The sequence below is a fragment of the Amblyraja radiata genome, chromosome 3 (assembly GCF_010909765.2).
Source record: "Amblyraja radiata isolate CabotCenter1 chromosome 3, sAmbRad1.1.pri, whole genome shotgun sequence".
Classification (NCBI taxonomy): domain Eukaryota; kingdom Metazoa; phylum Chordata; class Chondrichthyes; order Rajiformes; family Rajidae; genus Amblyraja; species Amblyraja radiata.
Window position 1 is genome coordinate 57,512,374 of NC_045958.1, and position 24,225 is coordinate 57,536,598.

General features: G+C 42.8%; 1 protein-coding gene across 1 annotated transcript in view; it reads right to left on the minus strand.

Moving 5' to 3' along the window:
* Positions 1–24,225, minus strand: part of LOC116971033 (methylthioadenosine phosphorylase) — a 139,700-nt gene that overhangs the window by 68,581 nt on the left and 46,894 nt on the right. Inside the window, exons 4-5 of the mRNA XM_033017832.1 lie at positions 16,316–16,374; positions 15,725–15,892 (exon numbers count right to left, since the gene is read on the minus strand). Coding sequence (XP_032873723.1) covers positions 15,725–15,892; positions 16,316–16,374 — 227 coding nt within the window. The remainder of the gene's footprint in view (positions 1–15,724; positions 15,893–16,315; positions 16,375–24,225) is intronic.

A 24,225-nucleotide genomic window follows, 5' to 3' on the forward strand; every position in this document is an offset into this window, starting at 1 on the left:
ACTTTATTTTCTAGTGATTGTACATTGTCCAGTAGGATGGTAGGGAGAGGGGGTCGTAGTCTCCTGCGCTTCAGTCTGTCCTGTAGCCCTGACCGTTGGCCACATTTCCAGACACCAAGGAGGCCACCCCGGTATTTCCAGGTACAGTAATTACTGTTCCTGCAATCCTCCGCCAGGTCGGGGATTCTCCTGTGATCGGGAATTCCCTTACAGTGGGCAGCTCCGTTGCTGCCGGGAGATCCTGCCCGTCAGCCACGTTTTTGGATACCATGGGGGCCTCCCTGGTGTTCTGGAATTCCCTTGCAGTCAGCAGCTCCGGGAGATCGCAATAGCGCTAATGCGTTTAAATGCATTGTCAGCTTGTTGGTTACAGTGCTAGTTTCTGCATTTCGATTATCCAGGTAAGCTCTGAACTACTATATTTGATGATTTTCTCTTGTGCTGGCAAAATGTCGCCACTGACAGGCGCCATCTTTAGGTATGTGAAGATGCTAGAGAATAAAAAGATAGATTATCATTGAAATGGAATAATACTAAAAATGAGTACCAAGTGATCTAGGTGTACAGAAGCATGAAACACAAACAATTAGCAAGCTGGAACGGCCAACAGTTAAGAGGTCAAATGATATAATGTCCTTTATTGCAAAAAGATTGATGTTTGTAAATTGGAAAGCTTTGTTCCAATTGTACAGGGTGTTGGGTGAGGTCAAAACTGGAATACTCCAGAGGTTCGGTCTCTTTACCAAAGAAAGGATAGAGCAGCATTGGGATCAGACAAAAAGATTCACATGGGATGAGGGGATCGGGCAAAACAGGACGAGTCTTAATCCTATGATGTTTTGAGGTATAAGGAGTGATCTTTCTGAAACATGCAAGATCCAAACAAGGTAGATATTTTGACTAGTCCCAAATGTGCGAACATAGTTTCAAGATGGTCATTTAAAATGATGATATTTATTGCAGAGGGTAATGAATCTCTGGAGTTCTCTACTAAGGAGCTGTGGAAGCCAGATTATTATAAATATTTAAAGTGAAGATAGATGCATTTTGGAAACAATGGGAGATTGAAAGTTATGGGGGATCTGGCACAGAGGAGTCAATGAGCTCATTCCACACAGCTACCACTCTCTGAGTAAAGAAGTTCCCCCTCATGTTACCCCTAAACTTCAGTCCCTTAATTCTCAAGTCATGTCCCCTTGTTTGAATCTTCCCTACTCTCAGTGGGAAAAGCTTTTCCACGTCAACTCTGTCTATCCCTCTCATCATTTTAAAAACCTCTATCAAGTCCCCCCTTAACCTTCTGCGCTCCAAAGAATAAAGCCCTAACTTGTTCAACCTTTCTCTGTAACTATTTGGCGCCTACACTTGCTCCTGCTCTCTTGTATTGTACTTTTTGGAAGAAGTCTGTCTTTGCTCCGGCAAAACAGGATAGTAAAACCACCGAAGGAAGTTACATGAAAACATTGATCAGGAAATGAGTCAGCTGATTACAATGAGTCAGCCGAGTCAGTCGATGAACTCAAATATAAGTCCAATTTATGGAGCGACATAATATAAACAGCTGCTGCAAAGTGACTGAAGAGAACTGCACTGCAACTTTAACCCATAGTGCACAAGATTCAGAGTACAGAAAGATGCTAGACATTTTAGAAAAGAAAATATAGACCTCTCCTCTTGGTTGCAGTTTTACCGAATATAATGGAAAATGCTCGGGTATTGGGCGTGCTTGGGAAGGTGCGGGAATGCTTATTCTATTTTCAGTTTGCAAATCATGAAGTCACAAAAACCCTGCAGGCCGCGACCTGAAGGGGAAAGCTGTTGAGCCCGATCCCTGTCCGTTCCCTGAAGACCAGAAACAGAGGAGGGAGCCGGCGATGACGGCCATGAGGAGCAAGGTTGGTAGGAAAGTGAACCGGGATCTTACCTCGGTTCCATGCCCTCAAGGTTGGCTGCAGAAGGTGCCCTCAGGGCACAAAGCAGGCTGGGCTAGGAGAGGGACATCGGTTCACAGGACAATCCAGACAAAGGCAAAGGCTGGAGACCCTGCAGCATCTTATGAGCCACCTGAATCGGGCTTCACTCCTTAAGACCTAGTGCACAGACCTGACTTTGGAACTTTGGAAATGGCGCCAAATCTGCCGACTGGAAAAATAATTTCACTGTGTTTTGCACGTGACAATAAAGCACCATTGAAAGAGTTATTTTGAAGCCCAGGTGAGATGCGAGGAGGTGATATGAGCATACAAGATATAAAGATACCACCTCTGGCCTTAACCTTAACAACAGTTGTCAGAATAATGGCCAGCATTATTTCAAGGGAATTAGAACATGTCTTTCTGCTTTCTTTTGAGTATTCCCTTGTTCTGCTGTGAAGAATAATCAGCAAGAGCTACATAATCTGAGTAGGTGAAAGGCTATCTTGGTGAACTGCTAAAATACTGAACGTGTACTAGATGCATGCATCATTTTTAGTTTGGAGATACAGCGCAAACAGGTCCCTGCAAAGTAATGAATAGTTGACAGGAATCTAAAGTTTCTTGCACCTTGTGAGATGCAAAACTAAAGTTACAAACAAAAATCTATACCTCCCAGTTGCCTCCCTGCCTTCTATCCAAAGCCACCCACCCCCATCATGGAAGTAGCCTCTCCTGCTGATAGTATGGAATGGGAAGTGGAGTTAAAATGGTTTGCAACAAGTGCATGGTTTCTTGAAGGTTGAGTCGCAGGTAGATAAGGAGGTCAAAAAAGCATTTGGCACAATGGCCTTCACCAGTCAGAGTACTGCGTATAGAAGCTGGGAGGTCATGTTGCAGTTGTATTAGACGTTGGTGAGACCGCATTTAAAAAATCATGTTCAGTTCTGGGCACCGTGTTATAGGAAAGATATTGTCATCCAAAAACTCTGTTAGTTAGATTTACAGTGCATTCAGAAAGTATTCAGACCCCTTCAATTTTTCCATATTTTGTTACGTCACAACCTTATTTTAAAATGGATTAAATTATTATTTTTTTAATCATCAATCTACACATAATAAAATAATAAAAAGCGAAAACAGGTGTTTAGAAATTTTTGTAAAGCAATTAAAAATACCCAACTGAAATATCACATTTACATAAGTATTCAGACCCTTTACTCAGTACTTTGGTGAGGCGCCTTTGGCAGCGATTACAGCCTCTAGTCTTCTTGGGTATGACGTTACAAGCTTGGCATACATGTATTTGGGTAATTTCTCCCATTCTTCTCTGCAGAACCTCTCAAGCTCTGTCAGGTTGGATGGGGAGCGGAGATGCACAGCTATTTTCAGGTCTCTCCAGAGATGTTCGATCGGGTACAAGTCCGGGCTCTGGCTGGGCCACTCAAGGACATTCACAAGCTTGTCACAAAGCGTTGTCTTGGCTGTGTGCTTAGGGTCGTTGTCCTGTTGGATGGTGAACCTCTGCCCCAGTCTGAGGTCCAGAACAGTCTGGAGCAGGTTTTCATCAAGGATCTCTCTGTACTTTGCTCCGTTCATCATTCCCTCGATCCTGACTAGTCTTCCAATACCTGCCGCTGAAAAACATCCCCACAGCATGATGCTGCTACCACCATGCTTCACCTTAGGTATGGTATTGGCCAAGTGATGAGCGGTGCCTGGTTTCCTCCAGACATGCCACTTGGCATTCAGGCCAAAGAGTTCAATCTTGGTTTCATCAGACCAGAGAATCGTGTTTAGTTTCTTTTTGGTAAACTCCAAGCAGGCTGTCATGTGTAGGCCGGCTTGCGGCCTACACCAGCCTGAAGCCGCAGTCTCAGGTGGGGAAGAGCTGATTCTGGACTTACCTGGACTTTTTACCTTGTCCTTTTACCATCTGGACGCCCGCAGCGACGGCTGCGGAGGATTGAGGTCCCGACCACGGGGGAAAATGGAGGAGGACTAGCCAATTTTTGTGCCTTCCACCACAGTGAGGAATGCTGTGGTGGATGTTTGTGTTAAATTTTTAGTGTGTTTGTGTGTTCCTTATCATTGTAGTGCTGCTGGCAAATTCATTTCACTTGCACTTTATGTGCAATGTGACGAATAAAACCGTATTGTATTGTGTGTGCCTTTTACTGAGGAGTGGCTTCTGTCTGACCACTCTACCATAAAGGCCTGATTGGTGGAGTGCAGCAGATATAGTTGTCCTTCTGGAAGGTTCTCCCATCACCACAGAGCAACTCTGGAGCTTTGTCAGAGTGACCATCGGATTCTTGGTCACCTCCCTGACCAAGGCCCTTCTCCCCGATTGCTCAGTTTGGCCGGGTGATCAGCTCTATGAAGAATCCTGGTGGTTCCAAAGATCTTCCATTTAAGAATGGCAGAGGCCATTGTGCTCTTCGGGGCCTGCAATGCTGCAGAAATTGTTTTATACCTTTCCCCAGATCTGTCTGGGAAATCCTTACTCGGAGGTGTACGGACAATTCCTTCGTCTTCGTGCCTTGGTTTTTGCTCTAACATGCACTGTCAACTGTATATATAGACAGGTGTGTGCCTTTCCAAATCATGTACAATCAATTTAATTTACCACTCGTGGACTCCAATCAAGTTGTAGAAACATCAAGGATAATGAATGGAAACTCACTTTTGACTGTCATAGCAAACGGTCTGAATACTTATGTAAATGTGATAGTTCAGTTATTTCTTTTCAATTACTTTGCAAACATTTCTAAACACCTGTTTTCGCTTTTTTATTATTGGGTATGGTGTGTAGATTGATGATTAAAAAAACCAAATGTAATCCATTTTAGAATAAGGCTGTAACGTAACAAAATGTGGAAAAATTGAAGCGGTCTGAATACTTTCTGAATGCACTGCAGCTCTTAGGGCTAAGGGAATACAGGAATATGGACAAAAAGCCAGAAAGGTTTACTGATTTTGAGGGACAGCCATGATCATATTGAATGGCGGTGCTGGCTGGAATGGCCGAATGGACTACTCCTGCACCTATTTTCTATGTTTCTATGAAAGGGTTCCAAAAAGATTTATGAGGATGTTGCCAGGATAAAGGTGTGAGCAATAGGGAAAGGTTGAGTAGGCTGGGTCTCTATTCCTTCGAGCGCTGGAGGATGAGGGGTGATCTTACGGAGGTGTATCAAATCATGAGAGGATTAGAAAATGGACAAGGGAGAGCCAGTGGATGTAGTGTACCTGCTTTCAGAAAGCATTTGATAAGGTCCCACAAAGGAGATTAGTGGGCAAAATGAGAGCACATGGTATTGGGGTTAGGGTACTGACATGAATAGAAAATTGGTTTGCAGACAGGAAACAAAGAGTAGGGATTAACGGGTCCTTTTCAGAATGGCAAGCTAGTGGGGTACCGCAAGGCTCGGTGCTGGGACCGCAGCTATTTACAGGTTGGGTGAGTGGGCAGATGCATAGGAGATGCAGTTTAATGTGGATAAATGTGAGGTTATCCACTTTGGTGGCAAAAACAGTCGGGCAGATTATTATCTGAATGGTGTCAAGTTGGGAAAAAAGGAAGTACAACGGGATCTGGGGGGTCCTTGTACTATGAAAGTAAGCATGCAGGTACAGCAGGCAGTGAAGAAAGCGAATGGCATGTTAATAATAATAATAATGGATGGGATTTATATAGCGCCTTTCTAATACTCAAGGCGCTTTACATCGCATTATTCATTCACTCCTCAGTCACACTCGGTGGTGGTAAGCTACTTCTGTAGCCACAGCTGCCCTGGGCAGACTGACGGAAGCGTGGCTGCCAATCTGCGCCTACGGCCCCTCCGACCACCACCAATCACTCACACACATTCACACACAGGCAAAGGTGGGTGAAGTGTCTTGCCCAAGGACACAATGACAGTATGCACTCCAAGTGGGATTCGAACAGGCTACCTTCCGGTTGCCAGCCGAACACTTAGCCCATTGTGCCATCTGTCGTTATGTTGGCCTATATAACAAGAGGAATCGAATATAGGAGCAAAGAGGTCCTTCAGCAGTTGTACAGAGCACTAGTGAGACTACACCTGGAGTATTGTGTGCAGTTTTGGTCCCCTAATTTGAGGAAGGACATTCTTGCTATTGAGGGAGTGCAGCGTAGGTTTACAAGGTTAATTCCCGGGATGGCGGGACTGTCATATGCTGAGCGAATGGAGCATCTGGGCTTGTACCCTCTTGAGTTTAGAAGGATGAGAGGGTATCTCATTGAAACGTATAAGATTGTTAAGGGCTTGGACACGCTAGAGGCAGGAAACATGTTCCCGATGTTGGGGGAGTCCAGACCAGGGACCACAGTTTGAGAATAAGGAGTAAGCCATTTAGAACGGAGACGAGGAAACACTTTTTCTCAGAGAGTGGTGAGTCTGTGGAAATCTCTGCCTCAGAGGGTGGTGGAGGCAGGTTCTCTGGATGCTTTCAAGAGAGAGCTAGATAGGGCTCTTAAAAATAGCGGAGTCAGGGGATATGGGGAGAAGGCAGGAATGGGGTACTGGCCAAGACGAGATGGAGAGACCAGTGGAAGTCAGCGGAACCATCTAGGCTACACTCCATGGACGTCCCTGGCCAGGACCTGCCCCGAAAGCAGTGGACAACCCTCAACCGCTTGAGGACAGGCGTCGTACGCTATGGAGTAGCGATGAAGAGGTGGGGCCTCGTGGACAGCACCTCCTGCGAGTGTGGGGACCCAACACAGACAGTGGAGCACATAGTCACCAGTTGCCCCAAACACCGGCCACCGAATGGTGAACGAGGTCTGATGGACCTGGACGATGACACGTTGGCCTGGCTCGCCTCAACGGAGCTGCAGGTCTAAAAGACATACAACAAAAGAAGAAGGGAGAAGGCAGGAATGGGATACTGATTGGGAATGATCTGCCATGATCACATTGAATGGCGGTGCTTGCTTGAAGGGCCGAATGGCCGACTCCTGCACCTATTTTCTATTGTCAACAATAGGAAGACTAAGGAGCTCATTGTTAACTTCAGGAGAGGAAAGCTGGGAATCTACAGCTTCAAGTTCCCAGGTGTGCACATCCCTAAAGAACTGTTCTGGACCCATCACTTTAATGCAATAAAAAAGAAAGCTCTTCATTGCCTCTGCATCCCAAGAAGATTGAGCAGATTCAATATGTTGATGAATATTCTATCGAATTTCTACAGGTGTATAGTAGAGAGCATAGTAACGGATTGCTTCATGGCCCGGATCGTAACTTGAACACCCTGAAAGTGTTCAACATTTCCTCGTCCATTGCAGGTACGAACTTCTCCACCAATGAAGGGATCTACAGGAGGCAATGCAGCAAAAAGGCAGCTAATATCATCAATGACCCACACGACCCTGGCCAAGCTCTTATTTCACAACAATCAAGTAGAAACATAGAAAGTAGATGTAGGAGTAGGCCATTCGGCCCTTCGAGCCAGCACCGCCATTCAATATAATCATAGAAACATAGCAAATAGGTGCAGGAGTAGGCCATTCGGCCCTTCGAGCCTGCACCGCCATTCAATATGATCACGGCTGATCATCCAACCCAGTATCCTGTACCTGCCTTCTCTCCATACCCCCTTATCCCTTTAGCCACAAGGGCCACATCTAACTCACTCTTAAATATAGCCAATGAACTGGCCTCAACTACCTTCTGTGGCAGAGAGTTCCAGAGATTCACCACTCTCTGCGTGAAAAATGTTTTTCTCATCTCGGTCCTAAAGGATTTCCCCTTTATCCTTAAACTGTGACCCCTTGTCCTGGACTTCCCCAACATCGGGAACAATCTATGAACTCTAAAGGGATTACTGCAATCTATTGAGATGAAAACATAAAAGCAAATGTATTTTTTAAAGTCAGCTGTCCACATCTACCTGTAAGGAAGGCAGATATTTCCCAATTGCCATGGAAGTTTGATCCATTTCCTACCTGTCCCCCCTCAATAAACGCTGTAGTTTGCACCGTCATGTTTACCAGGGATTCTGAAAGGGAGGAAGTAGCAGTGGTGGTATTTCAAATGATCTCGCAGCCCATTTCACCAATATTTATATCTTTCAGAGTTTGTGTTTGAAGATGCAATTGGAGCCAGTTAGAGAGAGCTCGCCACCAGTAGAATGTTCCTTTGTTTTACACCAACAAATCTGTACCCACCCGCACTTTAATCCATGACGATAGTTGTCCTTAAAAAGATTGCGTTTTACAAGATAATTTCATGATTCAAAATATTTGCAAGCATTACATTTTCACTAATTTATGTTTATGTTGCTCAATTTCTATTATCTGATATTTTCTCTGGTTAATAGTATTGTGATATCTGAGTGCATTACGTACATTGGGTTTCTCTTCCCGTTTTCACTTATGATCTTGCTTCACACTGCAGATTATGCACAATAGTATTAGGGGTGTAATAAAAGGCCAGAACTGGAGGTATTTGCTCATAATTGCGCAATGTTCAATATCATTTGAATTTCCTCCGCAATAATTTATCCCTCTCTGCAAACTCTTCTAATAAATGGCATGCAATATTTGCAATGTTACTCCCAAGTGATTGGTAATAAGTATCTCCTGCAAGAAGGAAGCTAACCTATTCCCCTTGATAATATGATTGTTGTGTACTTCACTGTCATTACTCTGAATGTCACCTCGATCAGATAGTTTTCATGAGAGAGTTATATTTGGCTCTTAGGGCTAAGGAATCAAGAGATATGGGGAAAAAGCTGGAACAGGGTACTGATTTTGTTGGATGATCAGCCATGATCATATTGAATGGCGGTGCTGGCTCGAAAAGCCAAATGGCCTACTCCTGCACCTATTTTCTATGTTAACTAGACAAGTCATGTAAATATCAAGAGACACCAACAAGGAAATTGGAAGAATATTTTTTTTATCAAGGAATGGTGAGGTGGGAACCCACTACCAAAAATAGTGGTTAAAGTGAATGGTACAAATGTATTTAAGGGGAGTTTGCACTGGCATGTGTGAGAGAGGAGAATAGATGGTTACATTGATTAGTTTGGCTGAGGCAGGATGGCAGAGGCTCGTAAGCAGCATAAACACTGGCAAAGATTGGTTGAGCCAATTGGCTTGTTTTTGCACTATATATCCTGTGTAATCCTACATTCTTTTTCTCTACATGCACTGCATGTTCTTTTGAGTAAGTCCAGCATTTGCTGTTTCGGTTTCTGATTTTCAGAATCTGAAAATCTTCCATGCTCATTTTAAAGGAACTTGAGTCTCCCTGTCGTGAAGAAAAAGGGTTTCTATTTGAATTATCTAACCGAAGGTCACCATTTCAGAGATAGAAACATAGAAACATAGAAAATAGGTGCAGGAGTAGGCCATTCGGCCCTTCGAGCCTGCACTGCCATTCAATATGATCATGGCTGATCATCCAACTCAGTATCCTGTACCTGCCTTCTCTCCATACCCCTTGATCCCTTTAGCCACAAGGGCCACATCTAACTCATCTAACCACATATAGCCAATGAACTGGCCTCAACTACCTTCTGTGGCAGAGAGTTCCAGAGATTCACCACTCTCTGTGTGAAAAATGTTTTCCTCATCTCGGTCCTAAAAGATTTCCCCCATATCCTTAAACTGTGACCCCTTGTTCTAGACTTCCCCAACATCGGGAACAATCTTCCTGCATCTAGCCTGTCCAACCCCTTAAGAATTTTGTAAGTTTCTATAAGATCCCCCTTCAATCTTCTAAATTCTAGCGAGTAGAAGCCGAGTCTATCCAGTCTTTCTTCATATGAAAGTCCTGACATCTCAGGAAACAGTCTGGTGAACCTTCTCTGTACTCCCTCTATGGCATGTCTTTCCTCAGATTAGGAGACCAAAACTGTACGCAATACTCCAGATGTGGTCTCACCAAGACCCTGTACCATGATACCCAGGTCTCGTTGCATCTCCCCTTTTCCTAATCGGCCACCATTCAGATAATAGTCTACTTTCCTGTTTTTGCCACCAAAGTGGATAACCTCACATTTATCCACATTATACTGCATCTGCCATGCATTTGCCCACTCACCCAGCCTATCCAAGTCACCTTGCAGCCTCCTAGCATCCTCCTCACAGCTAACACTGCCCCCCAGCTTCGTGTCATCCGCAAACTGGGAGATGTTGCATTCAATTCCCTCGTCCAAATCATGAATCTATATATGTTCTTGACCGGTTTTGGCCATCTGTGCTGCGATTTCCGAGAGAACGCCGCCACCTACGGCCGTCATTTTTGGCCACCTCGCTCAGAGACCCCTCCGCCGCATGTGGGCGGAGGATTTTTCCCGTCGATTGAAAATGACAGAGATATTAATGTTTTTACAAAATTCCCCATTCTCTCTGCTGCCCCCGCTGGCGGCAGGGGGGAGGGACTATAAAACCAGGAAGTTGTGTGCCTCACCGTCTCTTCAAGATGGAGGAAGGCAGAGGGTCACGTTTCTCTGACCTGTGAATAACACTGAACACATGTCTACTCAAATGTAAGTGCCCTTAGTGGTTCTAAAATGCTTGCAGAATGTGTCTATTGGTTCTAAAGCTTGCAAAAAAAGTGTCTATTGGTTCTAAAGCTTGTATAAAATGTCTATTGGTTCAAAAGCTTGCAAAAAAATGTTTATTGGTTCTAAAGCTTGCAAAAAATGTCTATTGGTTCTAAAACTTGCATAAAGTGTCTCTATTGGTTCTATAGCTTGCAAAAAAATGTCTATTGGTTCTAAAGCTTGCAAAAAAAGTGTCTATTGGTTCTAAAACTTGCAAGAAAATGTCTATTGGTTCTAAAGCTTGCAAAAAAAATGTCTATTGGTTCTAAAGCTTGCAAAAAGTGTCTCTATTGGTTCTAAAGCTTCCAAAAATGTCTATTGGTTCTAAAGCTTGAAAAAAAAATGTCTATTGGTTCTAAAGCTTGCAACAGTGTCTATTGGTTGTAAAGCTTGCAAAAAAATGTCTATTGGTTCTAAAGCTTGCAAAAAGTGTCTCTATTGGTTCTAAAGCTTGCAAAAAATGTCTATTGGTTCTAAAGCTTGCAAAAAAATGTCTATTGGTTCTAAAGCTTGCAAAAAAATGTCTATTGGTTCTAAAGCTTGCAAAAAAAGTCTATTGGTTCTAAAGCTTGCAAAAAAAATGTCTATTGGTTCTAAAGCTTGCAAAACATATCTATTGGTTCTAAAGCTTGCAAAAAGTGTCTCTATTGGTTCTAAAGCTTGCAAAAAATGTCTATTGGTTCTAAAGCTTGCAAAAAATGTCTATTGGTTCTAAAGCTTGCAAAAAAATGTCTATTGGTCTAAAGCTTGCAAAAAAATGTCTATTAGTTCTAAAGCTTGCAAAAAAATGTCTATTGGTTCTAAAGCTTGCAAAAAAATGTCTATTGGTTCTAAAGCTTGCAAAACATATCTATTGGTTCTAAAGCTTGCAAAAAGTGTCTCTATTGGTTCTAAAGCTTGCAAAAAATGTCTATTGGTTCTAAAGCTTGCAAAAAAATGTCTATTGGTTCTAAAGCTTGCAAAAAAATGTCTATTGGTTCTAAAGCTTGCAAAAAAAAGACTATTGGTTCTAAAGCTTGCAAAAAAAAGACTATTGGTTCTAAAGCTTGCAAAAAAGTGTCTATTGGTTCTAAAGCTTGCAGAAAATGTCTATTGGTTCTAAAGCTTGCAAAAAAATGACTATTGGTTCTAAAGCTTGCAAAAAGTTGTGCCCCCCCCCGAGTGCAGAGGTGGAATATTGCGTTGGGGGACCAGCCCTCCCGTGTGAAGCTGGGACCCAACGGGTCCCACTTAGTCTAGTATATATTGTAAATAGCTGGGGTCCCAGCACTGAGCATTGCGGTACCCCACTAGTCACTGCCTGCCATTGTGAAAAGGACCCGTTTACTCCTACTCTTTGTATTGTATTGTATTGTATTGTATTGTATTCAAATTTATTGTCATTGTCTCAGTTAGAGACAACGAAATGAATTTCCCTTACAGGCAGTATCATAAAAATAAAAATAAATAAATAATAATAAATAATAAAACATATTAAAAATAAAATAGAATAAAAATTTTAAAAAAGCACAAACAGTGAAAGTCCACGACACAACATAACACAGTGGCACCAAGGTGAGGAAGGCACCATAGTCCAGCCAGCCTCCCCTCCGTTCTTCCCAGATGTTCATTCGTGGTCGAGGCCTTCCTAGCACCCGCAGTCGCCGCCCCGGGTGGCCCGATGTTCAGGCCCTCACGCCGGGCTGGTGGAACGCCGACGCCGAACCCCGACGGTGAACATCCTCCTCAGCGGCCCGGACCTCCTGATCAGCCGCCTCCCGCAGCCGGAGTCCGCAGCTCCCGTGTCCGCAGCTCCCGAGTCCGCAGCTCCCATGTCCGCAGGCCGAGCCGGGCAGAGTCGCAGGACCCCGCGCTGTCCATCAGCGCCGCCCGCGTTGGGAGCTCCGCAAACCGCAGCTCCATGATGTCGGTGCAGCAGGTCCAGCACTCCGGGCTCCAGAAGGCGATCCCCGGTAAGGCATCGCCAGCCCCGCGATGTATCAGCGCTGTCCCGCCGCTGCTGATGCTCTCGTCGATCCCGGCAGGAATGGTCGTGCCAATCCAGTAGGTAGGCCGCTGGGGGGGGGGGGGGGGCGAGGACGCGACTCGAATAATATTCGCGTCTTCACCAGGAAGCGGCTGAAGGACGGTATCCCCCGCACCGTACCCTCTTCCCCCACATAAAAACACAAAAAAACCACACAAAAAAACACTTTTACATAACTAAATAAACAAAAAAACAAAAAGATACCGGGCTGTAGGTGGAGGCTGCTGGCACCAGCGCCACCGGAAGTACAACACTGTTTGGCTGAGGCAGGATGTTTGCTTCCTGTCTGCCAGCCAGTTCTCTATCCACATCAATACTGAACCCCCCAATACCGTGTACTTTAAGTTTGTATACTAATCTCTTATGTGGGACCTTGTCGAAAGTCTTCTGAAAGTCCAGATATAACACATACACTGGTTCTCCCTTATCCACTCTACTAGTTACATCCACGAAAAATTCTATAAGATTCGTCAGACATGATTTACCTTTCATAAATCCATGCTGACTTTTTCCAATGATTTCAACACTTTCCAAATGTGCTGCTATCCCATCTTTAATAACTGATTCTAGCAGTTTCCCCACTACCGATGTTAGACTAACTGGTCTGTAATTCCCCGTTTTCTCTCTCCCTCCCTTTTTAAAAAGTGGGGTTACATTAGCTACCCTCCAATCCTCAGGAACTACTACAGAATCTAAAGAGTTTTGAAAAATTATCACTAATCCAGAATTAGTACCTCATTGCTGCATTTTTTCCCGCATATTCCTCGTTTCCATATGTGATGCATACGTATGTGCATATGCATACGTATGTGATTCCCCCACCCTTCTTCCTGACCCGAAACATCACCCATTCCTTCTCTCCAGAGACGCTGAGTTACTCCAGCATGTTTTGTCTACCTTCGATTTAAACCAGCATCTGCATTTCTTTCCTACACAATCAAGTGGAAGGTGCAGATTCCCAAAAACCTGATACCCAGGTTCAGGAACAACTTCTTCCAACAACCATTAGGCCCCTGAACACAGCACAACACTAACCACAAATATACTGCAGTAAGCATGATCTGGTATGGATTTGGTTTTGGTTTTATTATGCACTTCGGTTTGGCATTATTACAGTCTGGTTACCTGGCCTTAGAGATTATTAATTTATTGTGTTAGTTATCTTAGTATATTTATTGCATGTTATTATGTTAATGAGGTAATAAGCTACAGTAAGTAAGAATCTCATAGTTCCATTGCATAATTCCATTGAATGTGACACTCTTAACTCTTGAAAAGTGAAAGGAATAAAATTGAGCTAATACATTTAAACCACAACAAAAATACATGCAGTATGTTGAATGATCTTTACTCAGGAGGGAGCTTTTGTTTATCTATATAATACTAAAGGTCTCGTCTTGTTTCTATATGTGTGTGTGTGTGTGTGTGTCTGTGATTGAGATTGTATCTACGCCAAAATGGTATACGGTAGCACTAACATTTTTGCAGAACCTTACTTAGCCTTTACCCGTCGTCGATCTTGTCAAATTTCCTACAGATTTGATTTTATATTTCACAAGTTATAGATATTTAAAGGTTTAAAAAAGCCAACTTTGCGAATAATAACTGACTGTGAGAGTGAGACTTTTCTGGCAGCTTCCAGTGATGATGTCACAATGGCATCTCACAGTCCTCCAATCACAATTGGATCTCATTTACATTCGCCTCCGTGAAAATTCAGCCAGCCGAAAATGACTTCACAATGGGATCTCAGCTGCCAATCAACAAGCTATGAGAGTTTTCTTACATTGTTGTCAGGAGAGGGGCGTAGTGGGGGAGATTTAAAAGTTTTAACCCCACTTTGAGAAGGATTTCTTCAAATCTGCACTGGTAGCTAGGCAGTTATGACGTCACAATGCCCGACCGGCTACAATGTTGCTATCCCAGAACACTGAGTCCTTCACAGCAAATGACTTTCAGGGAAAGAATCTGCCAGCCTAACCCAGCGCAGCAAAGTTTAATGATTAGATTTGGATAACAAAGGGGAAGAATCTGCCAGCCTAACCCAGCACAGCAATGTTTAATGATGATAGATTTGGACTTCAAAAGATGCTTTTGTCGGTGGCACCTACATCACATTAAATCTTAGTGCAATTGCATTTTTATTAAAGTTTAAAATGAGGGAGGGTGAAAAAATGAGCCGACCTACACATTTTGGGGCTACGGGTGAGTGGTGGAATGTAACATTGGGGGAACGGGTGGCGTAGGGGGAATGGGTAAGTGGTGGAATCTTACGTTGGGGAACGGGTTGCGTTGGGGGACCAGGCCTCCCGTGGGGGTTATGGGTGAGTAGTCGAATATTGCGTTGGGGGAACAGGTTGTGTTGGGGACCAGGCCTCCTGGGTGACAGGGACCCCAACGGATGAGTGGTGGAATCTTACGTTGGGGAACGGGTTGCGTTGGGGGACCAGGCCTCCCGTGGGGGCTATGGATGAGTGGTGGATTATTGCGTTGAGGGAACGGGTTACGTTGGGGGAGATGGGTGAGTGATGGATTATTGCGTTGGAGGAAGGGGGCCCAACGCGTCCCACTTGGTCTAGTAGTATCTAAAATCTCCCATTTTCAAAACTCACTGGACAACCATGGTCTGCAATTCAAAATTATATGTGGTCCACATTTTCTCAGAGGTCAATTGTAGGTATTTTTCCTTGAAGCACCCAACCACCCCAATCCAAACCAACTCAACATTTACTAAAACAGTTCAAATTCACAATGTATAATCTAAATAACATGTTATGTAAACTATGAATGCATTTAAATTCTCTCATCATTAAATTCACGATTCCTTTGCCTTGTTTTGCTCCAGCATGTTTTCTCAAACTGAACAAATCGATGCAGGAAAGTGGGGATTGGATAGTATTGAGAAAAAAATGTATATACAATCAAAGGGATGGGAATATAGTTCAACTTCTGATAGGATTAGGTATTAATTAGTCTCATTTTTTCCCTGAAAATTTAACGAAACAGACAAAGCACGACGATAGGGAAGGGGAAAATGTTATCGAAAACACGACTTAGAATATATGCCTACACCTTTGTCACATTTTCTAGAGCATGATTATTAAAATTCATCATTCATTACAACCCAATATGTAAAGTCAACTATTGGTTCCACAGTCAAACTTTGGCATCTACATTTTAAACATAATAAAAATAACAGTACCTGTCAATAAACTGATCGATAATGACAATATCCCCAGGTTGGATATCTTCTTGCAATGAACCACATGCTGTTGCGGCAATAATATGGGTACAACCTTCATTCTTTAATGCCCAGATGTTTGCTTGGTAGTTGACATTTGTCGGCATAATGGAGTGACCCCTCCCATGTCTATTTCATAAAGGAAAATTAATTATAGAATATCTTATTGAAGTAATAAATACACTTATGAATTCTATAACATTTTTATAGAAAAGAGAAGGAATTGCCATGTAAACTTTGTGATAAAATAGTCAGATTAAACAGAATAGCACATTTCCCCATCACTGCTGTATTGTGTACCATCTGCAGGATGGCTGATAGTAACTTGCCAAGATTTGTTTAACAGCACACAAACGTGTAATCTCTAATACCTCTAAATTAGAGCAGCAATTATGCGCCTTCTCAATCTGGAGTGATGCCACAGATTTTTCATCATCATTGTATCAAAGGCCCGGAGCCAAAGGGCCTGTTTCCACACTGTATCACTCCATGACTCTCTGAATCATTAATTTCCAGGAACCAATAAAGGAGACAACACTCGTTTCAACTTACCTTGCAAGGAGAACACAATTAATATTTTTGATCTTTCCCACCACAAGGACATCCGAGGGCTATATAAAAACAAAATGCATAACATTAGACAAGTAAAACAATACACATTGATTGGCTCACAACATTTAAACATTCATTTGTATTCATTCAGGAATATATACTACAGGAAAAAATCAATGCCCTATGTTAGGGGTCAATTTGGTAAAAGACAGTTGTAGCAAACTAGCAATAACAAGATGAATACTGCAATGAATGGTCTCAAAGAGATATAAATAAGCACCAAATATTTAAAATGTGAGACAATAGAAGTGAACAATTACAGAGATAAGGTTGACAAAAGTGCTGGAGAAACTCAGCGGGTGAGGCAGCATCCAAGGAACGAAGGAAATAGGCAACGTTTCGGGCCGAAACCCTTCTTCAGCCCTTTTTCGGCCCGAAACGTTGCCTATTTCCTTCGCCTCATAGATGCTGCCTCACCCGCTGAGTTTCTCCAGCACTTTCGTCTACTTGCGATTTTCCAGTATCTGCAGTTCCTTCTTAAACAATTACAGAGATAAGATAAATTTGAGTGTTCTATCTGACTGTGGCCATCACCAAACAGATTATCGATTCATGTATGACAATTACACATGGCTTGAGTGCTTTGGGAAATACCAAGGTTGTTAGCAATTATATTTCATGCATGATTTTCCTTTCAGAATCTGATGAGCCTCAAGCATAAAACTGCCGGAGGAACTTAGTGATTGGGCAGTATATGTGGAGAAAAAATAAATTGCCGCAACTGATGCAGCGTCTTGACCTGAAACATTGACAATTTCTTCCCCTACATCTCTCACCCCCCACCCCCCCCCCCAACCAACAATGCTGCTCCACAAGCTGAGTTTCTCCAGCAGTTTGTAGTATGTTCCAGACTCCAACATCTGCAGTGTCCTAAGACTCTGATAGTCCTCAGAATTTATCCAGTAATTTTATCACTGAGAATAAATATGCATTCGTTAATGCTTCTCCTTGATAATTTTTCACACACAGGATCATGCTTTAACTTTTGCATACTTCCCCGTAGTTGTCTTGGGGTGAGATAAACATTTGGAGAGTTTCTAAATCTTAATAATTAGTCTTCATTTAAATGTTAATCTCATTTATATCATTATTCGTTACCATGGTGAGGCTGCATTCTGCACATATGCTTATGAATTTAGGTGTAGCTTTAAGGGATGCACAAGGTTTCAGGTGCAAGACTACATGTTGCATATTTGAACAAGCACAAATGGGCTGCCTGTCCTTTTATTCACCTGTTTATTTATTCATGTGTGTATATATTTATATAATGTTATACGGACACACTGATCTGTTCTATATTCATGTCTACTATATTCTGTTGTGCTGAAGCAAAAGTAAGAATCTCATTGTCCTATCTGGGACACATGACAATAAACTTTCATGACTCTTATCGTCAGCCATGCTTTCATTTCCTTCCTGCCATTCAGAAGGTGGTATAGGTGGCTGAAAACAGTAATGATCAAGTTCAGGAGCAGCTTCTTTCCAAAAAACATCAGCCTATTAAACACTATACCGCCAAATACACGTACATGCATACATATATATGCATATTATATGTACACTGAACTTGTTTACAGATTACTCTGTTTACATATTGTGCAAGTAAGAATTTCATTGTTTTGTTTCGGGACACATGACAATAAAACACGCTTAATTATTTGTATTGTGGGTGCCACAGTGGCCAATGGGACGCACAGTGGCACAGCAGTAGAATTGCTGCCTTACAGTTCCAGAGACTCGGATTTGGTCCTGACTGCGGGTGTTGTCTGCATGATGTTTATATGTTCTCCCTGTAGCTGCTTAGGTTTTCTCCAGGTTTCCTCCCACATTCCAAAGACGTACAGGTTTGTAGGATAATTGGCTTCTGTAAATTGTCTCTGGTGTGTGTAGGATAGAACTAGTAGTGTATGGGTGATTGTTGGTCGGCGTAGATTCGGTGAGCTGAACAGCCAACTTCCATGCTGCGTCTCTAAACTAAAAAACTAAACTAAACGATGAGAGTCTTAGATTTATAGTGTCCAATTATAGTGTAATTATATCTTCCTGGTTTGACTTCCCAAAATGCAACACTTCGCACTGATCCGAATTAAATTCTAGTTGCCAGTCCTCAGCCCACTTACCCAGCAGATCAAGATTCTGCTGTAATTTTAGATAACCTTCTTCACTCTCTACGATAGCACTATTCTCATGTTGTCTGTAAACTTACTAAGTATGCCAATCGTTGATATGGACGACAAACAACAGTGGACCCTGTACCGATCCCTGATCCAGAGTGCTGGTCATGGGCTTCCAGTCTGAACAACAACCGTCCACCCATCACCCTCCGCTTTCTACCATCAAGCTAATTATGTATCCAATCAGCTAGCTTTCCGTGGGTCTCATGTGATCTAAACTTGCAGAGCAGCTTACCATGGGGAACCTTATTAAAGTCCTTGCTGAGGCCCTTATAGATTACTTCTACCACCTTCTCCTCATTGCCCTTCTTCAAAAACCTCTATTAAATTTGATCTCCCATGCACAAAGCTCTGTCGGCTATCCCTAATCAACCCAGTCTTTCCAATACATGCAAGTGTTATCCCTCAGATTCTCTCCCAGTAACTTATCTACCAAAGATGTCAGGCTTATTGGTCAGTAGTTCCCATATTTATTGAGGACTCTGGCCATCTCCTGCGACTCGAAACATTGATGTCCACTTTGGTCTTTAGGGGCTACATTTCCTCCCTGGATATTCCTTTTCCTTTAAAATACATGAAAACCAAAGCTATCTCATGCACCCTTTCTGCCTTTCTGATTTCCGTCTCAAGTATACTCCTGCATCCCCTATAGAACTGCAGGGATTCACATCCCATCTGGTTCTACTTCACTCATGCTTTCTTTCCTCTGACAGAGTCTCAATATCTCTTTCACATCTCCCTGGTTATATATCGCCTAAGGAAATTTATCTGAATACACTCAACAAATTCCATCCTACGCCCTTAATACCATGGACACCCCAGTCTACATTAGGAAAATGAAAATCCTTGACAATGATCACCTCACTATTCTTGTACCTCTCCATACTATCCCTGCATATCTGTTCCTCTAATTCCAGTTAACTCATTGTGGAGCTGCAGTACAATTCCCGTAATGTGATCATACCCTTCTTATTTCTCAGTGCCACCCATAAAACCACACTCGATAATCGCCAGTAATTTCATCTCGGACTAAGGCCATAACGTTCTTCTTAATCAAAAATGCAACTCGTTTTCCTCCATCTCTACCTGGTTTGTAGATCCAATATCCTGAAACATTAAGCTGCCAGTCCCATGCCCCCCTTAGCCACATTTCTGCAATGGCTATAATATCACAATATCACGTACCTATTCAAGCCCAGAGTTCATGCTCCTTCCCTGTCAAGCCCTTGGTTTTGAAATGAATGCAAATGTATTCCAACAGATCTTCCTCATTCCCTACCATGTTCCTGTCAATCTGATGTTCTGCCTCTGCCACAGAAGGTAGTTGAGGCCAGTTCATTGGCTATATTTAAGAGGGAGTTAGATGTGGCCCTTGTGGCTAAAGGGATCAGGGGGTATGGAGAGAAGGCAGGATACTGTGTTGGATGATCAGCCATGATCATATTGAATGGCGGTGCAGGCTCGAAGGGCTGAATGGCCTACTCCTGCACCTATTTTCTATGTTTCTATGTTTCTATGTCTTGTGGGCAGATATTAGGTAAAATCATCTTGAGACTTACCCGAAAGATTATGGCAGTATTCAAAAAATAACTTGCCTTTTTCTAAAAAGGGTTCCATTTATTTGCCAGCTCATTTTTCTTAACTGTAAATTAGCTTATTCTAATTCAACACGATGCGACATCTTCTTATCAATCCAGGTGATCAGGATTGCATGGCAGTTGACTTCCTCTTGCATGCCACACTAATGTAACAATGTGGCATCAGCCCTGAACTACATTACTTTTATTCATATGTCACATTACCATCAAGTGCCGTAAGTATCTCCGTAATCTGCTAATAACACTAGTTGAGATCTGACAACCCTAAATTTCTGTGATTGGTGGCAGTTAAAAAGGAATAATTATCTGCAACAGATCATAAACAAGCTGTGAGGTTTTCTGCACACTTGGAGATACAAACATCTTAGAAAGGCAGTGGGAAAATTGACTTACAAGACTGTGAAAGAAGAGGCTAAGAATAGCAATGTTACAACATTTTGAGATTTTAAAAATCAAGTCTTTAATTTATCCCATCAGCTAAAGCATAAAAAAAAGTTTAATTTGACACCTAATTCACTTTCATATCTTCAGTATTAAAAAAGTTATGGCCATTTTCATACTGGGAAATTGGCATCTTGTTCCCTATTGCTTTTTCATTGACTTAACACAAAAGCTGTGATCGAGGACATTTAAAAGCCGATACCTTTCTTAAAATTTAAGAGAACTGAAAGACATTTTCAGTTATTATAGATTGAAGCATTCTGAAACAAATATGAAACAATCTTACTTAGATGACTTGAAATTAAAGCATATAATTAGTTAGTTACCTAATTGTAGCTAATTACAAAATTCAATTACTAGATCTAAACATCTATCCATTTCTTAAGAATAGATTAACATTTTTAAATAGCCTAAGTGTCCAAATAACATTCACACAAGAATTCAGAATATAACATACTTTTTAAATCTCATTGTCATGGGTTTATAGGCCAAATGGAAGGAATTTAATGTTTAATACCTGTAAATTAATGGCCATTTAAATCAGCTTGCGAGTGGGTTTTACTGGAACAAGACCATTTAGAACGTTGAGGTTGCCATGTTTTTAGTCCCCCATATCTGCAGCAAATACACTGCCGGTTCTTCGGGGGGGGAAAATCACCGTTTCGCAACTTAAAATGTGAATTAAATATATCTTAAGAAACACTTTTATACATAAAAAGAAACTACTTTCTTTTACCTGGTCCTCCATAAAATCCGTCCCTGTTGTCGGCATTGACGGCTTCAGAAGGTGATTTTAAAATCATTCCAGCGATTAACTTATCGGGTGAATTTTTTTTTAAAACACACAGAACGGCCGTAGGAACGATTCTTTAGCATAAACTTGCACTCCAACAAATATAATTCAGGACCAGGTCGGGAAAAAACCCCGTTTTAACCCCCCCCCCCCCCCTCAAATGCACCAAAATCGCGCACACGGCTAGTGGCAGAATTACAGCGCCGCTGAAGGTAAGTTTTGTAACATACCTACTAAGAAATGGAATTCCAGTTACAGATGATTAAATTGGAGGTTGATAAAGGGAGAAGTCAAGCAGTAAAAAGACAGAACATTTTAATTTAATATGGCATGATTTTGCTTGGGCGTACACCTGCTGGATGGCAGGAACAACAATCTTTTGATTAAGTGTCCACCACTGCAAAAATTCAGTCTGGATAGCATACAACAAAAAGCTTTTCACTGTACCTCGGTACGCATGACAATACACTAAATTAAACTAAACTACCTGATCTAAACCAATCAGTAAGGCTGGCAAGGCCTGAAGCCTGATCCCAAAGACTTGACCTCGCAGAGCCATTAAGGATGCCAAGAGGGAATTCTGAATGAGCTGGAGTCCGGAGGCATAGTCACAGGCATTTATACATTGTAACAAGGCTTACATGTTATAATGGGCTACACAGTGAAATTGGGCAGTATTGATGGTAACAACTGGTCCCACCCCAAAAAGCTTGATTCATTCTATGCTTATTTTGAACAGGAAGCTGGTGGGGTAAACATCATCCGTCCCATCAGTTTCAGGTGCACATGAACCAATAGTGGCAGACGCAAGATCAGCCTTCCTGACAGTGAATCAGCGGCAAGCAACTGGCAAGGACGGAGTCCCTATCTGCATCCTCAGGTATTCAGACATCTTTAACTTCTCGTTACTTTATTCAGAATTGATATATTTTTGGAACAATGGAAGCCGGCTCTGAGCTGACTTCATTCCAAAATTGTCTCCTTTAACTATGGCTTGATAACTGCAAAAAAACTTATACTCAAATTCTGGAAAAACGCACCCACCCCCAAAATAAGCATAAATTAAAGATGGCTGCAATACAAGCCTGGCAGAGCATTAACAGAGAATTCACCCAGCAACTGGCGATGTATATGAATCACAGACTTCAAGCAGTCATTGCATGCAAAGGATATGCAACAAAATACTAAACATCACTACTTTCATTTACATGACATTGCTGTGTCCACAAACATTATGGTGCCCTGAAATGGGGGGGGGGGGGGGGTCTATGTTTAAACACTGCTGTAATTTCTACATGGTGAAACCAAAATGTATAAAGATGACCCTAATTAAAATCTAACAATGTGCACTTTAAACACATGTGATTTTTTTTCTATTACAAATCTCATATTGTGGAGTACAGAGGCAAATAAAAAAACGATGGGTCTTGGTTCCAAACATTGGTTCCATCACACAGAACATACTCACCACCACTGACTCCATCTACCCTTCAAGCTGCCTCGCAAAAGCAGCCAACATAATCAAAGACCTTTCCCACCTTAGTCATTGCATCTTCTCCCTGCTCCTGCAGAGCAGAAGCTTGTAAGCATGCACCACCAGGCTTAGGAACTGTTTCCTCCCCTCTTATATCAGGCATCTGTACCCCTCCACAAGCTAGGGTACAGTTTGATTCTCTTCTACCTCATTGTGACATTGTGGCACAATTGTCCCAGAGACAAAGCCCAATGTTGAGAACTATATTCTGTATTTTATCGTTCACTCTACCTATTTCACTCGATCTTGGCTTGATTGTATAGGCGGCGCGACTTTCGTCAGCAGCGGCCTCTGCAGTCCGTCTGCGTTTTTATTATTTTATGTCTATGTTTTTATGTAGTTTTTGTTATTTTTTGTTGGGGTATGTGTGTGGGGGGGTGGGGGTGGTGTGGGGGGAAGGGGGTAACTTTTAAATCTCTCCCTGCACGGGAGACCCGACCTTTTCTTTGTCGGGTCTCCGTTGTCGTTGGGGCTGCAAGGAGGAGCGGCCTCCAACAGGAAGACCGGGGGCTGTGGTGCCGACTACTCACCTCACCGTCGCGGAGCTGGCCGAGTCCAGAGCGGGTGGAGCTGTGGTGGACGCTGCTGCGGCCCGACCCCCGGAGATTCGGTGGCTGCAACTGCGGGTCTGGCGGACAGTGACACCGGGAGCCCGTGGGTCCCTGGAGGGAGACCGCTTTTCGGGGCTTCCGCAACGGCGACTTCTCCCGCCCGAGTTGCGGGGTTGAAGAGCTCCTGGAGCGGGGCCTTACAGCACCGCCCCGCGCGGCTTGGAATGGCTGCGGGACTGCGAGCGCCCGCCGGGGGCTCTAACACCAAGACCCGGTGTGCGACCTTGCATCACCTGGCGTGGCTTTAATGGCCACGGGACAATCGCCATCGCCCACCGGGGGCTTTGACTTTGACTCTGACATCGGGGGGGGGGGGGGGGAGTGCAGTGGAGAGATAAGTTTTTTTGGCCTTCCATCACAGCAATGTGATGGATGTTTATGTAAATTATGTTGTGTCTTGGGTCTATTTGTTTGTAATGTATGGCTGCAGAAACGGCATTTCGTTTGGACCTCAAGGGGTCCAAATGACAATAAATTGAATTGTATTGTATATGATCTGATCTGATCGCATGCAAAACAAAGCTTTTCACTGTACCTCGGTACATATGTCAATAATAAACCTAAACATGGATAACATGAAACACCAATTTACTTTTTCATAACACCTTGTGTAAAAATGCTTGTTATATTTAAGAAAACTTCAGCCTGCAGCTGTCTGTTTTTTTCCGTCTCTTTTTCTTATTTTTAGTTAGTTTAGTG